The 19527-nt window shown below is 51.6% G+C and overlaps 8 protein-coding genes across 8 annotated transcripts; 3 read left to right on the top strand and 5 right to left on the bottom strand.

The window, feature by feature from the left end:
* Positions 1 to 613: 613 nt before the first annotated feature.
* On the bottom strand, positions 614 to 2787 carry GUITHDRAFT_151284 (hypothetical protein). The gene is made up of 12 exons (XM_005837266.1): positions 2458 to 2787; positions 2353 to 2405; positions 2203 to 2303; positions 2051 to 2150; positions 1914 to 1943; positions 1612 to 1707; positions 1437 to 1565; positions 1319 to 1393; positions 1129 to 1275; positions 944 to 1081; positions 842 to 898; positions 614 to 795 (listed from the first exon to the last, which is right to left on the bottom strand). Exons 4-12 carry the CDS (start codon positions 2078 to 2080, stop codon positions 706 to 708), a joined length of 792 nt encoding a protein of 263 aa, XP_005837323.1. The 5' UTR covers positions 2081 to 2150; positions 2203 to 2303; positions 2353 to 2405; positions 2458 to 2787; the 3' UTR covers positions 614 to 705.
* An 813-nt stretch (positions 2788 to 3600) lies between these two features.
* On the bottom strand, positions 3601 to 4927 carry GUITHDRAFT_104152 (hypothetical protein; the record flags this gene model as incomplete). The annotated part of the gene is made up of 2 exons (XM_005837265.1): positions 3601 to 3747; positions 3890 to 4927. 2 exons carry the CDS (start codon positions 4925 to 4927, stop codon positions 3601 to 3603), a joined length of 1185 nt encoding a protein of 394 aa, XP_005837322.1.
* Positions 4928 to 5698: 771 nt separating this feature from the next.
* On the bottom strand, positions 5699 to 6886 carry GUITHDRAFT_67078 (hypothetical protein; the record flags this gene model as incomplete). Its single annotated transcript, XM_005837264.1, has 4 exons — positions 5699 to 6016; positions 6085 to 6240; positions 6412 to 6616; positions 6741 to 6886. The coding sequence occupies 4 exons, from the start codon at positions 6884 to 6886 to the stop codon at positions 5699 to 5701; spliced, it is 825 nt and encodes a 274-aa protein (XP_005837321.1).
* A 1913-nt stretch (positions 6887 to 8799) lies between these two features.
* On the top strand, positions 8800 to 11205 carry GUITHDRAFT_104150 (hypothetical protein; the record flags this gene model as incomplete). Its single annotated transcript, XM_005837263.1, has 15 exons — positions 8800 to 8934; positions 8995 to 9126; positions 9174 to 9260; positions 9315 to 9377; positions 9473 to 9504; positions 9557 to 9634; positions 9682 to 9752; positions 9802 to 9872; positions 9918 to 9983; positions 10031 to 10096; positions 10469 to 10513; positions 10557 to 10613; positions 10731 to 10818; positions 10863 to 10939; positions 11140 to 11205. 15 exons carry the CDS (start codon positions 8800 to 8802, stop codon positions 11203 to 11205), a joined length of 1134 nt encoding a protein of 377 aa, XP_005837320.1.
* A 696-nt stretch (positions 11206 to 11901) lies between these two features.
* GUITHDRAFT_42199 (hypothetical protein) lies at positions 11902 to 14324 on the bottom strand (the record flags this gene model as incomplete). The annotated part of the gene is made up of 13 exons (XM_005837262.1): positions 11902 to 11998; positions 12052 to 12092; positions 12155 to 12241; positions 12444 to 12638; positions 12689 to 12794; positions 12843 to 12955; positions 12996 to 13127; positions 13174 to 13274; positions 13319 to 13394; positions 13442 to 13570; positions 13619 to 13693; positions 13754 to 14203; positions 14244 to 14324. Coding segments are annotated over 13 exons (1683 nt in total), but the record flags the coding sequence as incomplete, so codon positions are not given.
* Positions 14325 to 15520: 1196 nt separating this feature from the next.
* Positions 15521 to 17275, top strand: GUITHDRAFT_175560 (26S proteasome regulatory complex, subunit RPN7; the record flags this gene model as incomplete). Its single annotated transcript, XM_005837305.1, has 11 exons — positions 15521 to 15648; positions 15697 to 15764; positions 15815 to 15918; positions 15966 to 16102; positions 16157 to 16219; positions 16273 to 16356; positions 16419 to 16542; positions 16606 to 16716; positions 16773 to 16919; positions 16975 to 17087; positions 17137 to 17275. The coding sequence occupies 11 exons, from the start codon at positions 15521 to 15523 to the stop codon at positions 17273 to 17275; spliced, it is 1218 nt and encodes a 405-aa protein (XP_005837362.1).
* An 87-nt stretch (positions 17276 to 17362) lies between these two features.
* Positions 17363 to 18049, bottom strand: GUITHDRAFT_104147 (hypothetical protein; the record flags this gene model as incomplete). Its single annotated transcript, XM_005837261.1, has 1 exon — positions 17363 to 18049. One exon carries the CDS (start codon positions 18047 to 18049, stop codon positions 17363 to 17365), a length of 687 nt encoding a protein of 228 aa, XP_005837318.1.
* A 461-nt stretch (positions 18050 to 18510) lies between these two features.
* GUITHDRAFT_104146 (hypothetical protein) lies at positions 18511 to 19516 on the top strand (the record flags this gene model as incomplete). The annotated part of the gene is made up of 3 exons (XM_005837260.1): positions 18511 to 18928; positions 18978 to 19168; positions 19220 to 19516. The coding sequence occupies 3 exons, from the start codon at positions 18511 to 18513 to the stop codon at positions 19514 to 19516; spliced, it is 906 nt and encodes a 301-aa protein (XP_005837317.1).
* Between the last annotated feature and the right edge of the window lie 11 nt (positions 19517 to 19527).

Here is a 19527-nt window from a genome sequence, read left to right as displayed (position 1 = left end):
TTAATATATATTTAGGGGCACTAATATCTGTTGTTGCGCTTTTCATGACCCCTTAATTTGTCCGTAATCTTTGAAATCTAATTCCGGCTGCGCCACTTTCATGCATTGCTGCCCCTCTAGTAGGATCAGCTGTTTGTGAAAGGCCGCCTTCTCCTGCTCCTGCTCCTGCTCCTGCTCCTGCTCCCTCTCCCTCTCCTGCTCCCGCTCCTGCTCATCCCCTCTATCCCTGTTCTCACACCGAGTCTGTGTAGTTCTTTCCTCCTCCAATGTTCGACAAGCTATCGCTCCTGGGAACGCCCCAGCCTCCTCTGCTGCCAGCCTTCAATGACGATTCCTTCAAGAGGAACGTTATCCAACGGATGGAAGATACGGCCAATGTCGTGAATGCAGCTGCCAGCACTGCCAGCAAGGGAAAGAAGATCGCTACCACCTCTATGCGCTCCATTATGGAGCACCCGTGCCAGTCCAGCCCTGCGCCAGGCTGCGTGACTCCTTGAAGGAAGTTAGTTCCCTGTTGAAAGCACTGGAAGAGTGAAGGTTGCACGGCTCGCTGAGGACAAGTGATGCAGAACAATCAGTTGTGCTCGACTCTCTGTATGGTTCTTTCTTTGTGCAAAGGTACAACAAATCATTTACAAATGTACGAATATTTACACACGATGACTGTCTATACACCGACATCTCACTGCTTCAATTTCATGTGCATCATGTTCTGTAGGAATCTCGAGGATCGGCATTGTCGGCGGTATGATGTCTCCTAGAGAAGAAGTTGCGAAGTTGTTGAATCTTCTCAGTCTGCCCTGGGTTGTCACGTGGGTTGCAGCAGGTGCAGCAAACTCACCGCAGGATGACGGAGCTTCTGATGTTTCCTCTTCGGTATCCGGATGAGGAAAACAGCCTGCAGTTCACTCAGCAAGCATACAGTGCAATCTTGCTCTTGCACCGCGAAGGAGAACTTGGTCACGACATCGAGGAGAGTGAAGGAGTAGACGTTGGTAGTGAAGGTCACGATGTAAGCGCCCTCCGTGACGACCCAGACGAACGGGTAGAGGGACCACCCAACACAGATGATGAAGAAGAGCTGTGGGGCGTTCAATTCGCGTCCGCTCGCCCTCCTCCCTCCCTCACCTCATTGAACACCTTGCCCCTCTCTGCGTGCGTCTGCCGGCTGTTTGCTGCCAATCGCACGCCATTGTTAAGGGTTGTGAGCAGCAGGATGTAGAACATCATCCCAAACACCCAGTAGATCCATCGAGACGTGATGTACCGCGGCGCCTGCCAGCCCCGTCAGCTCCCTTCTCTTCACGATCATGCGGACATCCAGCGTGCTGATCTCGTCCACCCTCATCGAGGCTGCACAGAGTCCGCTGAGAATCATCAGCGAGTTGCAGGCCTGCGAGGGACTCAGCCCCGAGCTCTCCTCCTGCAGGAGCTACCATGACACGGAAGGTGATTCTCTTGTTCGCCTTGGCCACTGACCGGATGAGGAGGTAGAGCGTGATATTGGTAGAGATCATCCATTGCACGTATTTGGCATAGAAGAAGGGAGGATTGAAAGGGACCATCTGAAAGGAGGATCAGGAGAGTAGCAAGCTACTTGCTCGCCTGTACCTCGAACTTTGCCACTGCTGACATCCAAATGTACTTGACGTCTCCCGAAGGACAAGAATCGAACTTTGATCCAGTTGTAGCTGTGTTGAAGATCGTCTACAATTGCAAGAAGACGCTCAATTCGAAGAACCAGATGCGCGCAGATAAGGGGAAGGGGAAGGGGAAGGGGAAGGGGAAGGGGAAGGGGAAGGGGAAGGGGAAGCGCAAGAGCAAGAGCAAGAGCAAAGAGCAAGAGCAAGAGCAAGAGCAAAGAGCAAGGGGAACAACATTCGTTGAGCTCGCGTTCGTTGAGTTGTCAACACATGTTCGCGTGAGATTCTTTGGGTCCACCTCTGCATAGCAACCTCATCAGGAATATTGAATGCAACTTGGTGACCAAGATCCAAAACTTGAGAGGAGCATTGAAACATCGTGAGGGAGATTCAAATATCCAGCTCACCTGTGATGGCGTACTTGTAAGCTCGACCATGGCCGTTGGCCATCGTCATGTACGTGAGGGTTGTGGTGATGAACATCAAGAACAGCAAGTTGTGATCACCCTGCCGCGTCGTCCACATGAGGGAAGAGAGTCGTCAACAGTGAGAACAGGACCTGGTACTTGATCTTGTACCGATGGCGGTCAATCACGATCATGAACGATGCAACGAGAAAGAGAACAAACCCGGACCAGAGCACTCTGACTATCAGAGGGTCTATCAAGATAGTTGTGAGCAGGTTGTCAACCAACAACCTTCACCGCACCCATGTCGCTGGGCTGAAAGAAGGAGCTCGGGTGTTTGATGGCAAAGATGAGCCTGAAGGACACGTTCAGAGGAGCTCGGCTCTTGTTTTCTCTCCTCGAGTGACCTGTTGATCTCCTCCCCTAGGTTGCTCGTTGACTGGTTTGAAACATACTCGGTGACAACATTGGTGATGTTCACGACGGTGATGTTTTCAATGACCGAGGTGTTGACGGATCGCAAGAAACCATCATCGTTCCCGTCGTCCTCTTGCGGCATCATCCTCACCCCGCCTTCACCCCGCCCATTATCCTCACCACCGCGATGCGACTCACTCTGCACAAAATGCAGCGAGGCGAGCAAAATCAAACTCGCCGTCATGCATGGTCTGAAACTCCACTTTCCTCTCCATCCTCCTCTGCCTCTCGCTTCTCCTCCTCTTCCTCTTGCCCCTCCCCCTCCCTCTCCTTCTGTAGCTGCCATGAAAATTCCCTTCTTGCTACCCCACCCATCACTTGGACAAAATTATTATATCAAATGGAGGGGTAGTAGAGTGCAACAGGTGTAGGCCGAACGAAAAACCCGCACGGAACTGATTGAAGTCAGGAGGTGAGAGAAGAGAAGATCAAGAGAAGATCAAGAGAAGATCAAGAGAAGATCAAGAGAAGATCAAGAGAAGATCAAGAGAAGATCAAGAGAAGATCAAGAGAAGAGAAGATCAAGAGAAGATCAAGAGAAGAGAAGATCAAGAGAAGATCAAGAGAAGATCAAGAGAAGAGAAGATCAAGAGAAGATCAAGAGAAGATCAAGAGAAGATCAAGAGAAGATCAAGAGAAGATCAAGAGAAGATCAAGAGAAGATCAAGACAGGGCATTAGAGATTTAGAGACGAGAGGACCAGAAGACAAGCGAGACGATGAGAAGTTGAAGTAGATTGGCGTGGGGACTAAGGCGATCAGAACGAAGGTGAGGGAGCGGATGAACTCGATGATGAAGTGAGGAAGGAAGCAGCTACGAACCAGAAATACGATATGACATCAAAGACAAGGGAAGTGAAGGAGAGAGAGGATTAATACGTCCAGAAATAAGGAAGATGAACACAGGAGACGAACAGGAGAAGGAAACAGAAACACAAGACATCGATACAAAAACACCACAAGATGATGGATGTAGATGCAAAGAGGGCAACACAGACCATCAAGCAATTTTCTTCCTCTTTGATCCCTTGAACAGATCCGTAGTTGCTTCATAGTCTCATCTGTCTATATTTATCAATAGAAGTTGATGCTGACGTCATGGCTCGAGTCTCTCTTTCGCTGTCTCAGGTGATTCTTCCCACCCCTGTCGTTGAGAAACTTGGAGAAGTCTGTCTCTCCTCGGAACTCGAGCGGAGTGAACCTGCTCATCATCCTCCTAGCCTGATAGAAACCGGGTGAGAACAATCAGAACATGGGCAGGGGCAGGGGCAGGGGCAGAGGAAGGAGGTGGGGCAGAGGAAGGAGGTGGGGCAGAGGAAGGAGGTGGGGCAACGTGAGAGCTAGAGGATTCGAATGCGCAGACCGCGTAAGTGTGAGCCTGACGCTCGATGACCTCGTCCATAGGCTTGTTCTTGGCTGCTGGTATGTGTTGCATGTCGCTCAACTGAATCATCTCCTCCTCATCGAACTCTGTGTCTTTGAAGTATGCTGGTTGCGGAATGTGATGACCCTGCGTGAAGTGCTGGCTGCCCCATTGCGATGAAGTCGAGCACCCGATACCTACTTGGCTGGGCTCATCGCGTTTGAAATTCATCAGCATCTCCTCCTCGGAGATTGGCATGTTGTCGTGCAGGTCCATCTCGCTCACCACCTGTTGGACAGGATCGTTGCTCATCAGCTCCAGCATCCTCTCATCGTCGATCATCTCATCTTCCACCCATGCTGACCCTTGCAAGCTGCTCAACCTCGACGGCTCGACGGACCTTGCCTCCAGCACGCGCGCCGTCGGGAAGTTGGAGGTGGGAGGGCTGGTGGCCTTGTTCAGCATATACCAGGGTCTTTCCGTGTATTGCCGAGGACTCAAGGCGTCCAAGAAAGAAGTCAACGACTTCCTGGGGCTAGTCAGCCCATTTGTGTACTCCATCGGCCCCCCCGTCGACCAGATGGAATCGCCGGTCGTCCGTGAATCATACCTTTCATGGCTCATGTAGTTCCTAGTCGTTGTCTGCCTTCGCAGCCTGCGGAGCTCGAACCTCCTCTGCTTCCCAGTGTCGTGATAGTGCGTCTCGTTCGGCCTTCGGTGCCACCGGACCGTGCAGGAAAGTCCGTTGTCCATCACTTTACAGATCACACCGGAGTTTCCTCCCGATATCAGCCTGTTGAGGATGTCGCTCTTCCCTTCCTCTGACAACTCAACTTCTTCACCAATCCTAGCCTGACAATCTCTGCCTATGACGCCGACCTCACCATTGTTTGTGTTGTGTCCATTTGAAGAAGACAGCTTGCTTGTCTCCTTGACCGAAATGTTTTCGGCGTCAGTGATCTTCATGTAAAAGTTTTCTGCCAGATGTTCTGTCTTGTTGCTTCTTCCAAAGCCATCCTCCTCGGCCGATTCGGCCATTTCACGTCCTACAAGCTCGCTGCCACCATTTTGAAACGTACGCTGCTGCTCCTCTGACAGAAAGATGAGATCCGCGGAGATTCCATGGGTTTCAACAGATGGAGAAGTTTCACGCAGGCGCGTGCAAGGGCAGGACATCAACAACATAGTGTGCCTTCACAGATCACGGAAATCGGCTGCCGCCGGTTCAATGGCTTACAAACTGTAAACCTTTGCTTCAAATGTTCGAACTCAGCTCAGGCTACCTCGGGGTGTTCAATGGTGCTATCATCTTTCCTCTCATTCTCAGACCCTCTCTTCCTCCACCACTGGCTGCCACCGAGTCTCTGCCCTGTTCCTTGCCGCGCCGCCATGAATCGGACCGTATTCCGGCAGCTCATTTTTTTGACAAGCGACAGCGGGCCTCATCCCCCGATGATCCTCCTCCCAGGCCGGCTCCCGAGTCCGAGTCCGACTCCGACTCCCGGCCGCAGGCTCCGGCGACAACAACGGGAGTCCGTCCGATCCGTCAAGCTGAGGGCAGGGCCACTGTGACTCAGACCGACCGTACCGTACTGTCTCTGTACTACTACGACAGGATCCCTGAGTGGTGTTCACTCGTCACTGAGTCACGAGAAGAGCGGCGAACTGAGACACAGGCGATTTAATCACGGTTTTAAACAAGTGAAGCCTGGTTGAAGTTTTGACTTTGACAACGGAGGCGAAGTCAGCCGATGCTACACTTGACCGCCAGTTGCTCATTCGATCACTGCCAGCACCCAAGGCTGTCAGTTAAAACCCTGATTCGAAGAGAAGAATGGAAGCTGCAATTACAGCCATCCCGCCAAACAGAGACTTCTTCCAGACTTTACCCTCAGGATCGTACTGCAAGGCATTCGGAAGTAACTCGGATAGGGCGATGTACGTCATGATCCCGGACACAACCCCGAACAAGACGGCATAGGCCATGGGGCTCATGTCTGACCCTTTGAGGGCGAAAAAGGCCAAGAGCGCTCCGAAAGGCTCCGCAACCCCGGAGATGAAGGTCCAAAAGAAGGCCTTGAGGCGGCTGCCAGTGGCAAAATAGATAGGAACGGCAATGATGAGGCCCTGGAGAGACCAACGAGTCAGAGAGACCTGTCATTCTTACACTGCCCGCACAACAACCATCATGTTACCTCGGGAATGTTGTGCAGGGCAACTGCGAGTGCCACGCTCAACCCAGTCGAGGTGTCGGCAAGAGATGACACAAAGGTTGCGATGCCCTCTGGAATATTGTGGACCATCACCACTATTGCACTGATCACTCCCATTCGCAGCAGTTCTTGAGCCTTCTGGAGATCTTCATCAATGAGCAAGTTCTTGATTCGGGCCTCCTCTTCCGATACTACCCTACTATCTGCCTCCTGCCATCTCATCAGAAACGAGACAGGATGGTGATCATCGAATGTTACCAAATCTCTCGGATCAGGCAGCGTTACTTGCAGCTCAGGTGGCAGATCAACCAGATCAGAAGGCGCGATTTCATCGTTGCTGACTTCAGGTCGAAACCTCATCACGAAGCTTATGACGACATCAAAACCATGACATATGAGAGCCCCTCCAAAGAATACAAAGATTGCATAACGCAGAGATTCTGCTCTTGTGCATCCTGCGTCAGCAAAGCCTCCAACAGACTTGATTGTCAGAATTTCTACCAACGAAATGAATCTGCGGACACCATGAACTATTACTTCACCAGCAAGTTTTGACTGACAGGAGATGAGCAACCAGCGCACAACGAAGTCACTTCATCATGAGCTAAAACACGAGCATAAGCATCGCCATGTCTCACATCATCACTCCAGCCGATGCTGCCATGGATGCTGCGAAGAAGAGCTTGTTCTCGAGCTTCAAACACAAGGCCCCAGCCGACCCCAGGCATGTGCATGCTCCCGCAGCTGTACTGAGCGCAAATCCCAAAGCAACAGAATGCTGCATGAAGAGACTCAGCAGAGATACCATTGCGATCGGACGGTGCGTGGTTCAAGTACCTTATGCATGATCGGGAGAGATGGATACGATTTGCTCTCTTGTTGATGCGGGGCTGTTGAGAGGAAGGGTAGGAGGGGTTGATGTAGGGCTGATTGAGGATCGTGTCAAGCAGGAGGGAGAGGGGAGGACATCATGGACTCGAGGGGTTGATGTAGGGCTGATCGAGGATCGTGTCAAGCAGGAGGGAGAGGGGAGGACATCATGGACTCGAGGAGGATCAGTCTCCAGCACGAGAACCAACTTCAGTTCCTCCTTGAGGTATCTGCCAGGTATCCGCCCTCTGGTCAAATAAGTACCCTGACCACCCTATATGGGCCGTGACCTCAGTTCGGACCCACCCCCCTCTACAACCGGGTCTATCTCTTACCCCCACCCCTCCTTCTTTCCATCCTACAATTTGGCAGGAAGCTGACTGGGCATGATCCGGCTCAACCATTATTGTCTCTAAAGTTTTACTCATTGAAGTTAAGTAAACTTTTTGAGCCCGGCCGCACCCCGGCGGGCACCCCGGCGATGATCCGAGTCTTCGGATTGACGTGGCCGTCAGCCGCACGGGCTCAGGCTGCCGAGGCTCCCGGGACGTCTTGAGCCTGAGTTGGTCACTGTCAGCAGTGCGACGCCCTCTGGTCAAACTTGAATTTTCCGAAGTTCCCTTTACTTGAAACTCTGCACAGCTTGCCACGTACTGCTCTTCCGAACTTTGAGTAAAGAGGGCCACTGTGAGTCACTTTCAGTAACTTCAAGCCTTTGACTCAGTGAAACAGTGAAACTTCCGGCCCTGCCGAATGAGCCCGGGCCTCACTGCCAGAGTCCGCCGGGGGGCCGACGATGCGGCCGGGCACTCCGACAGCTGAGGGTACCCGGCCCGGCGGCGTGGCCCGGCCCGGCCCGTGAGCCGCCCGGCGTGGCCCGGCCCGGCCCGTGAGCCCGGAGTCCGATCGGTCGAATGGTTTCAGGGGCGCATCCAGGTAGATTGTAGGGTGGGGTAGGGTCAGTTGGTCATAATAAGGTACCCACCGTGATGGTAGTGATAGAACGATAGGTCATATTACGGTAGGGGTATGACAAAGGCAGACTGAGGGGTAGGTCGTGAGGTTCGAGGATTTGGGGGGTGGGGGTCTCAAAGTAGGGGTTGAAAGAAGGGGAGAGGTGAAAAATTTGAGGGGAATTTGAGTAGGACTGAGGGGTGGGGTAGCTGTCAAGGTATTAGGGGTGGGGTGGGGGAAAAATGGCGAAGCGAAAGCGACGGAAAACAAGCATGAGGCGAGGAGGAAGAGGAGGAGGATGAATCGTGAGCTGAGAGAAGGAGATTGTAGGGAGACAAGTCAGTGAAGGATTGAGAAGGAAAGAACAGTTGAAAAGGGGGCGAAAGAAGTGTAATTATGGAGGGATGTAGCAGCTAGATAAAATAAAGGCGATTCTGCGTTGTGCAGAATAACGATGCCTACAGCGGAGAAGAAAAGCGCAGCACCGAACATAGAAACACGTCCAAGGTTGTGATAAAGTTCTTGGAGAGGAGTTTGATAGACACAACAGAAACTAGAGGGATGGGCTCATAGATATAATTCGGTAGTAGAAGGCAGATGCTCGGTGTGAGAGAGTGTAGTCGGGCAAGTTAGCACGAGAGGGGAGGCCGAAGGCGCGCGATGAAGTATGCATGCACTAGAGCTCGAAGTTTCGAAGATGATGCCTTCAATATTTTCATAGGATCGAGGTGTTGACGATCTGATCTTGCATTCACTCCTGCTGATGTCAGGTAAAGGTGATTGTAGTGGTTGGAAATGTTGAGGAAGCCGCTCGAGCGAGGAATACATGGGCGCAGATGGCTAGTTGCTTCTACACAGCAGCTGAACGCAGGGATGGGGAACACTTGCAAGAGATGCTTTAGCGTAGAGGGGGCCGAGACCGAGGAGGATGAGCACGAGATCTTGTTTTTCTCACTGCGACATGCGGCGACCGTCACTCTCAAAGAGATGCATCAGTTTGGTGCTCAGGTACTGCTCTGAACCAGCGTCTCCAGTTACTTGACCGTCCCTTTGACCTCTTCTCCCAAGGCGAACAACAAGCGGGCGCTGCTGCTGGCAGCTCAGTTCCTTCATGAAGAGCTCCCTATACGCCTAGCAAGGAGAGTGCGAGAGTTGAAGAAGTTGCCGTTCGGACTCGGGGAAACAGCTGCGATGACGCAGGTTGGGAGCGTTTGACGGCAAGTGTGCATGAGATGACGTGGATGCAGGTTAGAAAGCTGTATGAGAAGAGCTTCTTTCAAATACGACGAACACCAACACCCAAGACTTTAGAGATCGAAGAGAATTTCACACAAGTGACCGAGACAGGCTGAGCGATGATGCAAGTTGATCGTATTGCATCTCACCAGGTTCTGGACCGAATGATGTCTGAGCACAACAACGTTCAAGCGACTGTAGCGCGTGGGTTGCAGGTTGCTGCCCTCCCTCAACTTGAAGATCATTCGCTCTCTTCGTCTTGTTGATGCATGGAGGATGCAAGTGATGTCATCTGACTTGCAGTCTGCAGGAACTTCTCACGCGTGAGGGAGACTTTGCGATGTGAGCTCGCGTTTGGCCTCGCTTGACCTGCTTCTCACTGCTCCCCCACCAGGCATCAACGCGGGATCATCAGTCGCGAGCACATCCCGGGCAGCATCGCCTCCTTCGACTTCGGCCAATTCCTTGACAGGTGGAGGAGAGCAGGAGGTAGTTTGCGGGCCTCATGGAAAGTTGCAGATTCTACCTCTCTAGGGTTGGGATGCGGGTGCTGGTGGGGCAGCACATTATGCTACATCATCCTCAAGATGGTAATGCTGGCGCTCGTTTTGCTCCCCTCCTGCCCCTGATCGCCCTCAGGCTTCATCGGCATCATCCAGACGGAATGTCAACCGGCCTTTGTATGCAGCCATGCCATCCAGGATGCTCAGGTTGCCGCTCCTCCTCCTGGGGGCGGCTGACGCAGGTGGTTCCAGCACATATGCCAGCTGAGCTATGGAGTTGCCCCAAACGTTCAGATGGAAGGATCGATTGACATGAAGGTAGGAAGCAGCTAGGGTCTGCCTGCTGAGCTCACCTGAGTCTCCAGCTGCCTTACATCCCCGAACATCTTCATTACATCTTCTTCGAGCTCCTCAAGAACTCCATGAGGGCGGTGAGACGCACTCCTCCCCTCCTCTCCCCTCCTCTCTTTCCTCCTCTCCTCCTCCCTTCCTCTCCCCTTCACCCCTCTCCTCTCCTCTCCTCTCCTCTCCTCTCCTCTCCTCTCCTCGCCTCGCCTCGCCTCTCCTCTCCTCTCCTCGCCTCGCCTCGCCTCGCCTCTCCTCTCATTGGACACGGTTGCCTTACGTCGTGTGATTGCAGGTGGTTGAAAGATACAAGGAGGAGCAACCAAACAAGCATTGGACAGCAGTCAGTCCTTCCCTTATCATCTGCTACCCTTCTTCCCTCCCTCCCTCCTTCGCTCCCTCCCTCGGCTTCAGCTTGTTTAACCTGCATCGTCTCTCCTCAACTGAGACTGTGGCAGGACGAGTTACCTCCCGTCAGTGTGGTGTTTGCAGAAGGCGATGAGGTGAGCAGAGCTCGAGGCGAGGAGCACGTGACGTGCTCCATAGGACATCGCCATCAAGATCTCAGACAAGGGAGGAGGAATCTCTCGTTCGGGCATGGAGGTCTACATTCCCGTCCCTCTCTCCTTGTTGCATGCTTCCTGCTCTCCTCCCGCCTCCCTCTCCCCCCTTCTCCTCCTCCCCACTTCCTCATCCGCTCACACTCGCCCACTTCTGCAGCGCTTGTGGACGTACTCCTTCACCACAGCGGGGAAGACACGGGAAAAGCTCCATCAGCTCGAGCATGACGACAAGCCCGTCATGGCTGGTGCGTCGGACCGCGCCTCGTCCTTCCCTGATGCCCTGCCGCAGGGTTCGCACATGGACTGCCTCTAAGTCGCATCCATGCCCGAGCATTCGGAGGAGACTTACAAGTGATGTCGATGCAGGTAAGCGCTGAGGGACAGGAGGGAGGAGGGAGGATGGGAGGAGGGAGGGAGGGAGGGAGGGAGGAGGCAGGAGGGATAGAGGGAGGGAGGAGGGAGGCGGAGAGAAGGGAGAAGTCGATTGGTAAGGGAGAAAAATTCACGCATGTGAAGAGATAGGGCAGAAGGACAAGAAGCAGCACAGGACATTGACAGGTTCACAGGGGCATGGAACGGACGTGTACATTTACTTGTGGAAGCTGGGAGACCGAGAAGTCTCAGTACCTTGAGGATCGACGTGTAGCACTTTGATTTTCCTCTCTCCTTCCTTGCATATAAGAAAAAACTGCCTCCTTGCTCTACAAAAGAATAATCGAAGCTGCTAGCCGTCATCTAGTCCTGTTAGACACGTGAGGTTTGGAGGGCAGAATGAGGTCGAGGAAGGGAGAGGACGGGAGGGAAGGCTAGAAGAAAGGGATGAGGAGAGCAAAGAAGTCGAAGAAAGGGAGGGGAGAAGGACATCAAGTGTGGAGCAGAATAACGGACGAGACGAGGCAACAGGGATCAAGTCAGGTTGACAATACCTGTGGGACACTCATGTCCGCGTAGAATTCGCTGAAGTCAAGGCGGAAGTTCAGACTTCGCAAGTCTGCGCTCTTGGTAGAGCTCAGCATGTCCCTCAACAGGCTGAAAGACTCTGAGAACTGTCCACTTGTCAGTAGGAAGCCTCCCAACCTTCTCGCCCTCACCTCCACGGCCTTACTCTCGATCTTGCATGTCAACGTGGCCGGGACTGTCAGCTCAGACTCGTCATCTCCTGCTTCCTGCTGCTCGTGCCAGTCGTGATCCGCATCCCTCGTATCCACCGGGCAGAGCATCAGCCCATTTCTTTCCAGCTTCCTCTCCGCAAAGTCGCAGATCTGTGAGTGGATGAGACCTCCGAGGTTGAGGAGAGCTGGGAAAGGCACCTGCTGCTGTGTGAAGCAGTAGTCGAGGATGCACTTGAACACTCGATCCATCTGCTTCTTCTCCGTCTCAGAGTCTTCCGTCAGGAGCGCACGCTCTAGAATCTTGTCGACATAGCTGTTGTCGAAGCAGTCAACAACGGGAGACAACGGCAGGTCAATCTGAGCAACCGGTTGTGAGATGCGATGAGCTGGTCGACATCCTGTACGCTCTGTAACAGAGTGTCAGTGGAAACCTCGAGGAAGAAAGGGATGAAGAGGACAAACCAACCACCTGAAGCTCTTTGTTCAACTCTTCCCACGAGCATTCGAGCACTTCAAACATCATGTAGTACTGCAGGTTGGTAATGAAGTGCATCATCTGGTGGTGGATCCACATGTTGGAAGCCTTGTACACCACAGCCTGTCCGGGAGGAAGTCAATCATGCTCATTTCTCTCTGCCTCTCCTCACCAGCGCAAACTTCTGCAGCTCTCGATGAGCATCACGATCTGCCCCGCGAACCTGAAGGGGAAACTCAAGTCAGCAAGGAACTGAAGTTTGCACGTCCTCTATCACCGTCACGTTGTGCGTTCCGATGTGGCAGAGTTCACTCGCTCGCCTCCAAGATGTACTCAGCGCCTGCGCCACGTCACTCGGGTCACACGTCATCCTCCCAGTCACCTGCTCCACTCTCTTGAGGCCCCAGAGGAAGTTGAAGACTCTCTTGTACTTCCGCATCGATCTTTCGGTTATCACCGCATTACAAGGAGTGTCCAGCTGGTGGAATCAGCATTAGCATCCGAAGGGAAGTAGAATCGAGTTCTTACCTTGTACTCCAAGCTGAAGACACTGAAGAGATCGTCTCCTCCAGTCGCCTCCATGGTCGATACGTGAACTCTCTCTCGGACATCTCCATCGTCCGTCTGCGAGGCTCTCAGCAGAGGTCCAATAAGTGTGAAAAATCATTCCTGGGATGAAGACGCTCGGATAGCAGTCTCCACGATGCCAGTTAAGTTGTGATGATGCACTGTCGATGCTCCAGGGCGCACATTGTCGGCAAGAAGATCGATTAGGTAGCGCACAAAATCTCCCTGCTCAAAGTGAGGAAGAATGTGTATGAGAGCTTCTCATCACCTGGCCGAAGAGAAGATATCTCTTGATGGCCTGCAGGTGATCACGCAACCTGTATTGATGGAATAACGCAGACAGAAGAGCCTTGTTGGCCAAGTCGGCATGAGTGCCCACAACATCTTCTAATTCTTCCCACTATGGCTCTGACGTTAGACGATGGGAAAGAATGGTGGAGATTCACCTGCCCGTACTCTATGTCTTTCATTCTATCAAGTGCATTGGAAGCTTCTGTCACATACTCGATGTCCCTGCAGCATTTTCGGATGAAATTGATTGACTTTCCTTTAGGACCGTAAGGGAACACAAAAACATTATGAATTTTGTACCGATCTGAAGGATTTTGAATGCAAGTTGCTCACTAACAAAAGATGGGATCATATCTGGTCGTAACTTGTACTTGTCCTGTGATTCTGGCTCAATGCATTGGAAAACAAACGAGGCATGAAAACCTCCCAATGATGTTCCAGCTTGTTGTAGTCGTTCTCGATAAAGAATTCGTTCCAGGGATCCTCCACCTCGCCATCCGAAATCCATTTCCGAATCTGCTGCAAGATAGGGCGGCAGACTGGTTTCAATATCTGGAGGAGAGAGTCAAGGAAGGAGCACAAACCCATCGTACTCATTACCCTCTTCATCAATTGTTGGACTGCAGGATCCCCGTGTCGCGCATGAACACTGATTGCGCTTGCCAGCTGCCCGCCCTTGAGAGGAGACAGGAACGAGCCAGGCGTCGCTGCTGCTCCTCCTCCTCCTCCTGCCACTGAAGAAGAGGATCCAGAACTTTCCAAGAGTGATCGTGAGGTCTGGCCAAGTCCCATAGCGGCGTCGCAAAGTAGAGCCATCACCCGCAGCCTAGCGATGGGCTCCTGGACCCAGACAAGAAGCCGACGGAGGGTCAAACCTTGACGGTGCTGTTGATAATCTGCATCAGTGTCCGACTGCTCGATTGATTCTTGTTTTGACAAGTTAAGTTGATCATCGGCCACATGAGATTGCAGGACGGCAACAAGCTTGAAGTACTCGATAAGTTCAGCTTGCAAGCCAGTTATCAGACCCTGGCCAACAAGTCCTATGCTCTTGCTTGTAGACCAGTGTGCGTTGAACGCAGATATCTTCCTGTACAGCCATCCACTTTCACAGATGCGGCGAATCAAGTCTCGAGTGGTAGCTGGGACTCCAAAGCTGCGATCGACCGTGTAGCCATCTAATTGCTACATTGGATTAGCAAAAGAAGTTATGATCAATCCATACCTTATCAAATCTGACGTATTTTCCCTCTATTCCTTGCATTGCAAAGATTACATCTTTGACGAGAACGACTTCTGGTATTTCGAAGGAAGTGTTTGGTTTCAGAGTTTGAGCTGCCTTTCTCGTTTGTTGGTTTGTTGCGTGTTCTGACAGACCAATTCTGCTCAACGTGATGTTCAAATCTGCTGCTGGGTCCAAGATTCCTGCTCCACTTTTCTCTTCTCCATGACGAATCGCACTTACAAGCGGAATAGATATTAAGTCTTTCGCATCTTTTGAATTTCCGAGTGAATAGAGAAGAAGTAGAATCCCTGACCTGCAATCATCAAATTCACGATCGTGAAAATTGAACTGTCAGATCTGACATACCGATTCGATATCACTCTCTTCTGTGAGAATCTTCTATACAACTCAGAGAATTTAATAGATTTCTTTGAACCATCTGACCCCGAATTCACAAAACTCTTTTTGATCTTTTCGACCAACTGCGGTAAGGCGGATCAGGTGAAATGCTCAACGCCCATGCAACTTGACCTGAAATTCATCTAATTCCTGAGAAGCTCCAGCGATGCGACTGCCTAGTAATCGGAAAACATAAACCAGCAGTTCTGACTTTTGTTTTTCATTTATTTTCACATCGACGATTCTTTCAATCAGTCTCCCTGAGAGAACGTCAGGCACATGTGGTAGGGACATCTTGACATTCAAAGAGAATGATCTGACCGAGTGGCTCTGCTTGAGCGCCTCCTTGCATAGGAGCATGACTGTCATGGATGTGCTTGGAGCCCTTCACAGGGAAGGCGTCTTGTTTGTTTTCTACTGGAACTTCGGCTAGAGCTGCTCTTCCATCGTTCAAAGCTCTTAGTACATCGGACATTTCAAACCCGTTCTGTCATGCAAGAAGTCATGGCACTGATCAAGATCATTGCAGACACGCAGGTACAGTTACGACAATCTTCAGAAAATACGCTGATAGCATCGTTCAAAACCAATTTGATGTTCACAATCTTGATATCATCACACATGAGCTTCTCCCCTATCATGACCGACTCTCTCCTCTTCCCTCCTCTTCCTTCTCCTCTCTTCTCTCCTGTAGTATCTCTCCATCAACTTTCTGTCATGTGGATTTTCGCCATCGGCACAGGCTCAATTGGCGGGAAAAAATAGGGGGATGAGGGCTATCAGGGACTGAGGGGGATGATTCAGGGGATGATTGGTGCACGAGTGGGGATGAGGGTAAATGTAGTTGAGTAATCGCAGTGCGGGACAGGTGTACGGCCATGGCGGATGCGATGCAGGTGGATGGAGCGAAGGAGGGAGCGAACCCGGTGAAGGTGAAGGCGGACGACGATCCCGAGGCTGAAGGAGAATGGATGAGGCTCTCCTTTATCCGCTTCAAGCTCACCAGGTCTTCCTCTTGCTCCTTGATTCCCCGGTTGAGATGCGATATGGGCAGTCCGAAATGTCCGCCAAGTGCGAAGGATGCTCTGTGGGCTGACTTCATGAAACTCGTCGAGAGATTCAGTGAGCTCCTCTATCTCATATGTGCATCTTTTTTCTTACTTGTTCGCCAGATTCCGTCGCTGTGTATGAAATCACATGCCAAGAAACTGGTCGGAAGATCGATTCCTCTCTTGTTGCCAAGATGAAAGCTGAGAATGAGAGAAGGCTGAAGGAGGTGAAGAGACTAGAAAATGTTGGAACATTCCTTAGTCGTTCTATTAGGTGGATGATGCGATCAAGGATGCGCAAGAGAATGAAGGGGACATGGAAGTGCGCGATGGCATGATGGCTAAGGCTCAAGTCCTTGCAAGAACCGCAACTAAGGAACTTGCTGCAAATGCGTACGATGAGGCCGAGAAGTATACACAACGATCTGGTTTTGTTATTTTCCGATATTTAACTTGGAATCACAGGTTGCCAAAAACGACTTCTGGTCAGAAGCTTGACGTTCGCTTCCACCTGATGCGAATCGGCATGTAAGATGCGTTTTTCCTACGTTTTTAGAAAATTATTTTGAATTTGCCCTAAGGTTCTGGGGGGACATCTACATGGTCGAAACCCATGTCAAGGTTTGCAAAGAGCTGGTGGACAATGGAGGTGATTGGGAGCGAAGGTCAGTCAAAGCTGCAAGCTCCTCTTGTGTTCTTGGACAGCTGATTTGTTTGCTTTTGATAGAAATCGCTTGAAAGTATATGAAGCCAGCTACCTCATATCCATTCGAGATTTCAAAAGAGCAGCAACTCTTCTGTTGGAATCCATCTCAACCTTTACTGCTGTGGACCTCTACTCTTACAACCAGGTATTGCAAATATTCAAATCTTCTTACCAGCCCTGAGTCATGACGCGATGTTCTTGCAGTTGTTTCTACACAGTCGTGTGTGCAACCATCGCTTGTGATAGAAAAACTATCAAAGAGAAGGTCATCCATGCACCGGAAATCTTGCAAGTGATTGCCAGCAATCCTGCCCTTGAGGTGATTCACCGGGATCATTCTGCAGATCCCGATTGCCTGACTGGTTTTCAATGCAGAAAATGATCAATTCTCTGTACAAATGCCTCTACAAGGACTTCTTCGTTGCGCTTGTCGACATCGTCGATCAACTGTTCTTGGATCGCTTTGTCTGCTCTCATGCAAGATATTTCCTCCGTCAAGCTCGCGTTGTAGCTTACACGCAGGTCTTGACCTTCCCTTCATCTCTAGTCGTCCAGATTTTTTGACATCTGCTTGCAGTACCTGGAGTCCTATCATACTGTAGACATGGCCTCCATGTCTGCAACTTTCGGGGTCGGTTTGAACTTTCTTGACAACGAATTGAGCGACCTTGTGGCTTGTGGTCGTCTGAGGTGAGAGATGGATATGGTGCTTGGTTGAGAGCTGATAGATTGATGTCAGTTGCAAGATCGACAAGGTGAAGGGGGTTGTATGCAGCAACAGACCCGACAGGAAGAACGCCCTTTACCAGCAAACGATCAAGCAGGGAGACTCCTTGTTGAATAGAATCCAAAAGCTCTCTCGAGTTATTACGATCTAAAACTTGGTGGTTATTTCAAGATTGTATCAGTTTCAGTTTAATGAAGGGATGGAAACGACAGAATAATCTTGGCGCATGAAACTCAAATCAGAGCTTCACACTCAGGAATTCAGTCAACATTTGATCCAAATCATCTTCTTGCTGCCATCCAAACTTTGCGACGCCGTAAGCAACTGCCATGCCCAAGGAGAAGCTCAACATGATGGGAACAGCGCGTGCCTGCAGAGAAGCCAGACCCACACGCCATCTAGGAACCCCAAGCCCTCCTTGCTCCTGACTCAATGCGGAAGAAACGCTTGCTTGCTTGACTTGCGGCTCCGGTCTCGGATGCGGTGGAGCCACTGGATCGGCGGGAGGACGATTGTCCTGCCTCGTCTCCTCCATGGGTTTCACGGGTTCCACTGCAGGGACTTGATCCTCTTGTCTCTGTTCTGGCTCCCGTTCAAGACCTGAAGGAGTTGGAGCTTCCGTTGTTGGTGCTTCCTCAAGCTCCTGTGCCGTAAACGACGCAACTTCCCCTCCATCCTTCTGCTCTGCCGCCAACTGGCCCCCCTTAGGTGTATCATCCACGGACAAAGCTCCCGTCGCAGGGTCCGCTGCATCGCTGCCTCCTCGAAGATGCCGAGCCCTGTAGCTGCTTCGTTGCAGGGTCATGGGGGAAGGATCCCGCGGAGCCAAGTGTAGGAACGATCGATCCAGCGAGCACGAGCAATCACTCGCTAGGAAGACGACGACAACGAGAGCAGAAAACCAAAGGATGGAGCAGCGCAGCATACTTCTGGTATGAGAGGGCTGCGGGGTGAGTGTTACTTTGAGGCAACGATGAAGCGCACGGGGGGTTGAGGATGGGATTGGAGGAGCGGCGGCAGTAGGAGAGGAGGAAAGGTGTTATGACAGAAGAAGGAGGGAGGGAGGAGGACGAGGACGAGGAGGACGAGGACGGGAATGGAGAGAGGGAGCGAGGGAGCGAAGGCAAGTTCGGTTCAGCGGACAACGAAACGAAGGGGAAGTGCTTTAGAGGGGTAGAAGGGTACTTTTTAGGGGAAAGAGGGGGTGGGGTAGGACATCCAGGCAGAGGACGGAGTGTGTCGGCCGAAAGTGCTGGCGAAAAATTACGAAAGCAGCAGCAGCAGCAGCAGCAGCAGAAGCAGAAGCAGCAGCAGCAGGATGGTCAGAAAGGGCAAGGACGGAATGTAGAAGCGAAAGAAGAGGCAGGGATTCAGCAATCTGCTGCCATGTCGCCATCACGACGCTTCTTGCTGCTGTGGTTGATCGCAGCATTGAATGTCAGCCTCGGCCAGGTGTCTGTCGTGATATCCAGTTTCAAGCAGAAAAGATGTCTTGGGTGGCAGATAGAACTCTTCCTGGCTTGTCCTATCGTGACGCATATTCATGTTAATTGGTTCGAACCTAACGGCCCAGCGCCCAACAACACGAGCAAGATAAGTTATGATGTCCTCCCGGATCGGATATCATTTCGTTTCTTTCCTCGCAAGTTCAAGACGCAGGCTGTCTTCACCACCGACGTGGACGTGTTCACCTCATGCTCCGCGCTCAAGTTTGCATATGAGATTTGGATGAGAAACAAGATGGGGGTCATAGCGTTTCATCCTCGCAACCTCCGAACCAACGGAACCGAGATCTGGGATGAAGGTTCCTCTTGTGTTGGAGGTTGTGTGCTGAGGATAAGGTGATGTGACAGGTTATTATCATCCTTACCGACACAACACAGCATACGTGACAAAAGGAGCTGTGATGCATCGTAAGCTGTTCAAGTTTTTCTTCTCCAGGGAATATGAGGCGGCCAGAAACCTCGTGGACAAACATGTGACAGGAGAAGACATGTTGTTTTCATTCATGATGGAGATTGATCCAAGAGTTCATGGGGTGCAGGTGAGTTTTCAGCAATGATCCGCCTTGTTGCAACCTCAGCTTGTTGGGCAGATCGCTTGTCTGGAATGGAAGCATGCCTGCCACGTAGATTGCATACAGAACTCTGTGCTCCCCCTTGGGCTCCGGACGCATTCCTTCAGGGTTTCTGTACTCAGACAGCTGTTCGAGATGTTTGGCAATCCATTTATTGAGTACTCGGGGAAGGAGCAGTATGTCTGGGCGAGCGACAGGGATGCTGAAGCTGCCTCTCCTGTCTGCCGGTCCATCAACAAGGTTTATGGCCCCAACACTCCACCGTGCAAGGAGTTCTGTAGAAACAATCCAGTGTGTCCCGAGCATTCGACTTGACGATCCTGCAA

This window comes from Guillardia theta (assembly GCF_000315625.1).
Source record: "Guillardia theta CCMP2712 unplaced genomic scaffold GUITHscaffold_15, whole genome shotgun sequence".
Classification (NCBI taxonomy): domain Eukaryota; class Cryptophyceae; order Pyrenomonadales; family Geminigeraceae; genus Guillardia; species Guillardia theta.
The sequence above is the reverse complement of the archived record's forward strand: the minus strand, read 5'-3'. Positions and strand labels throughout refer to the sequence as shown.

Bases quoted from the DNA above. Each gene is read 5' to 3' on its own strand.
- GUITHDRAFT_151284 (XM_005837266.1), bottom strand. From the start codon at position 2,080: ATGGTCGAGCTTACAAGTACGCCATCACAG. The intron at 1,566-1,611 runs GTACAGGCGAGC...TCCTCCTTTCAG, and splicing joins CAGCAGTGGCAAAGTTCGAG to ATGGTCCCTTTCAATCCTCC. The intron at 899-943 runs GTGCAAGAGCAA...AGTGAACTGCAG, and splicing joins TGACCAAGTTCTCCTTCGCG to GCTGTTTTCCTCATCCGGAT.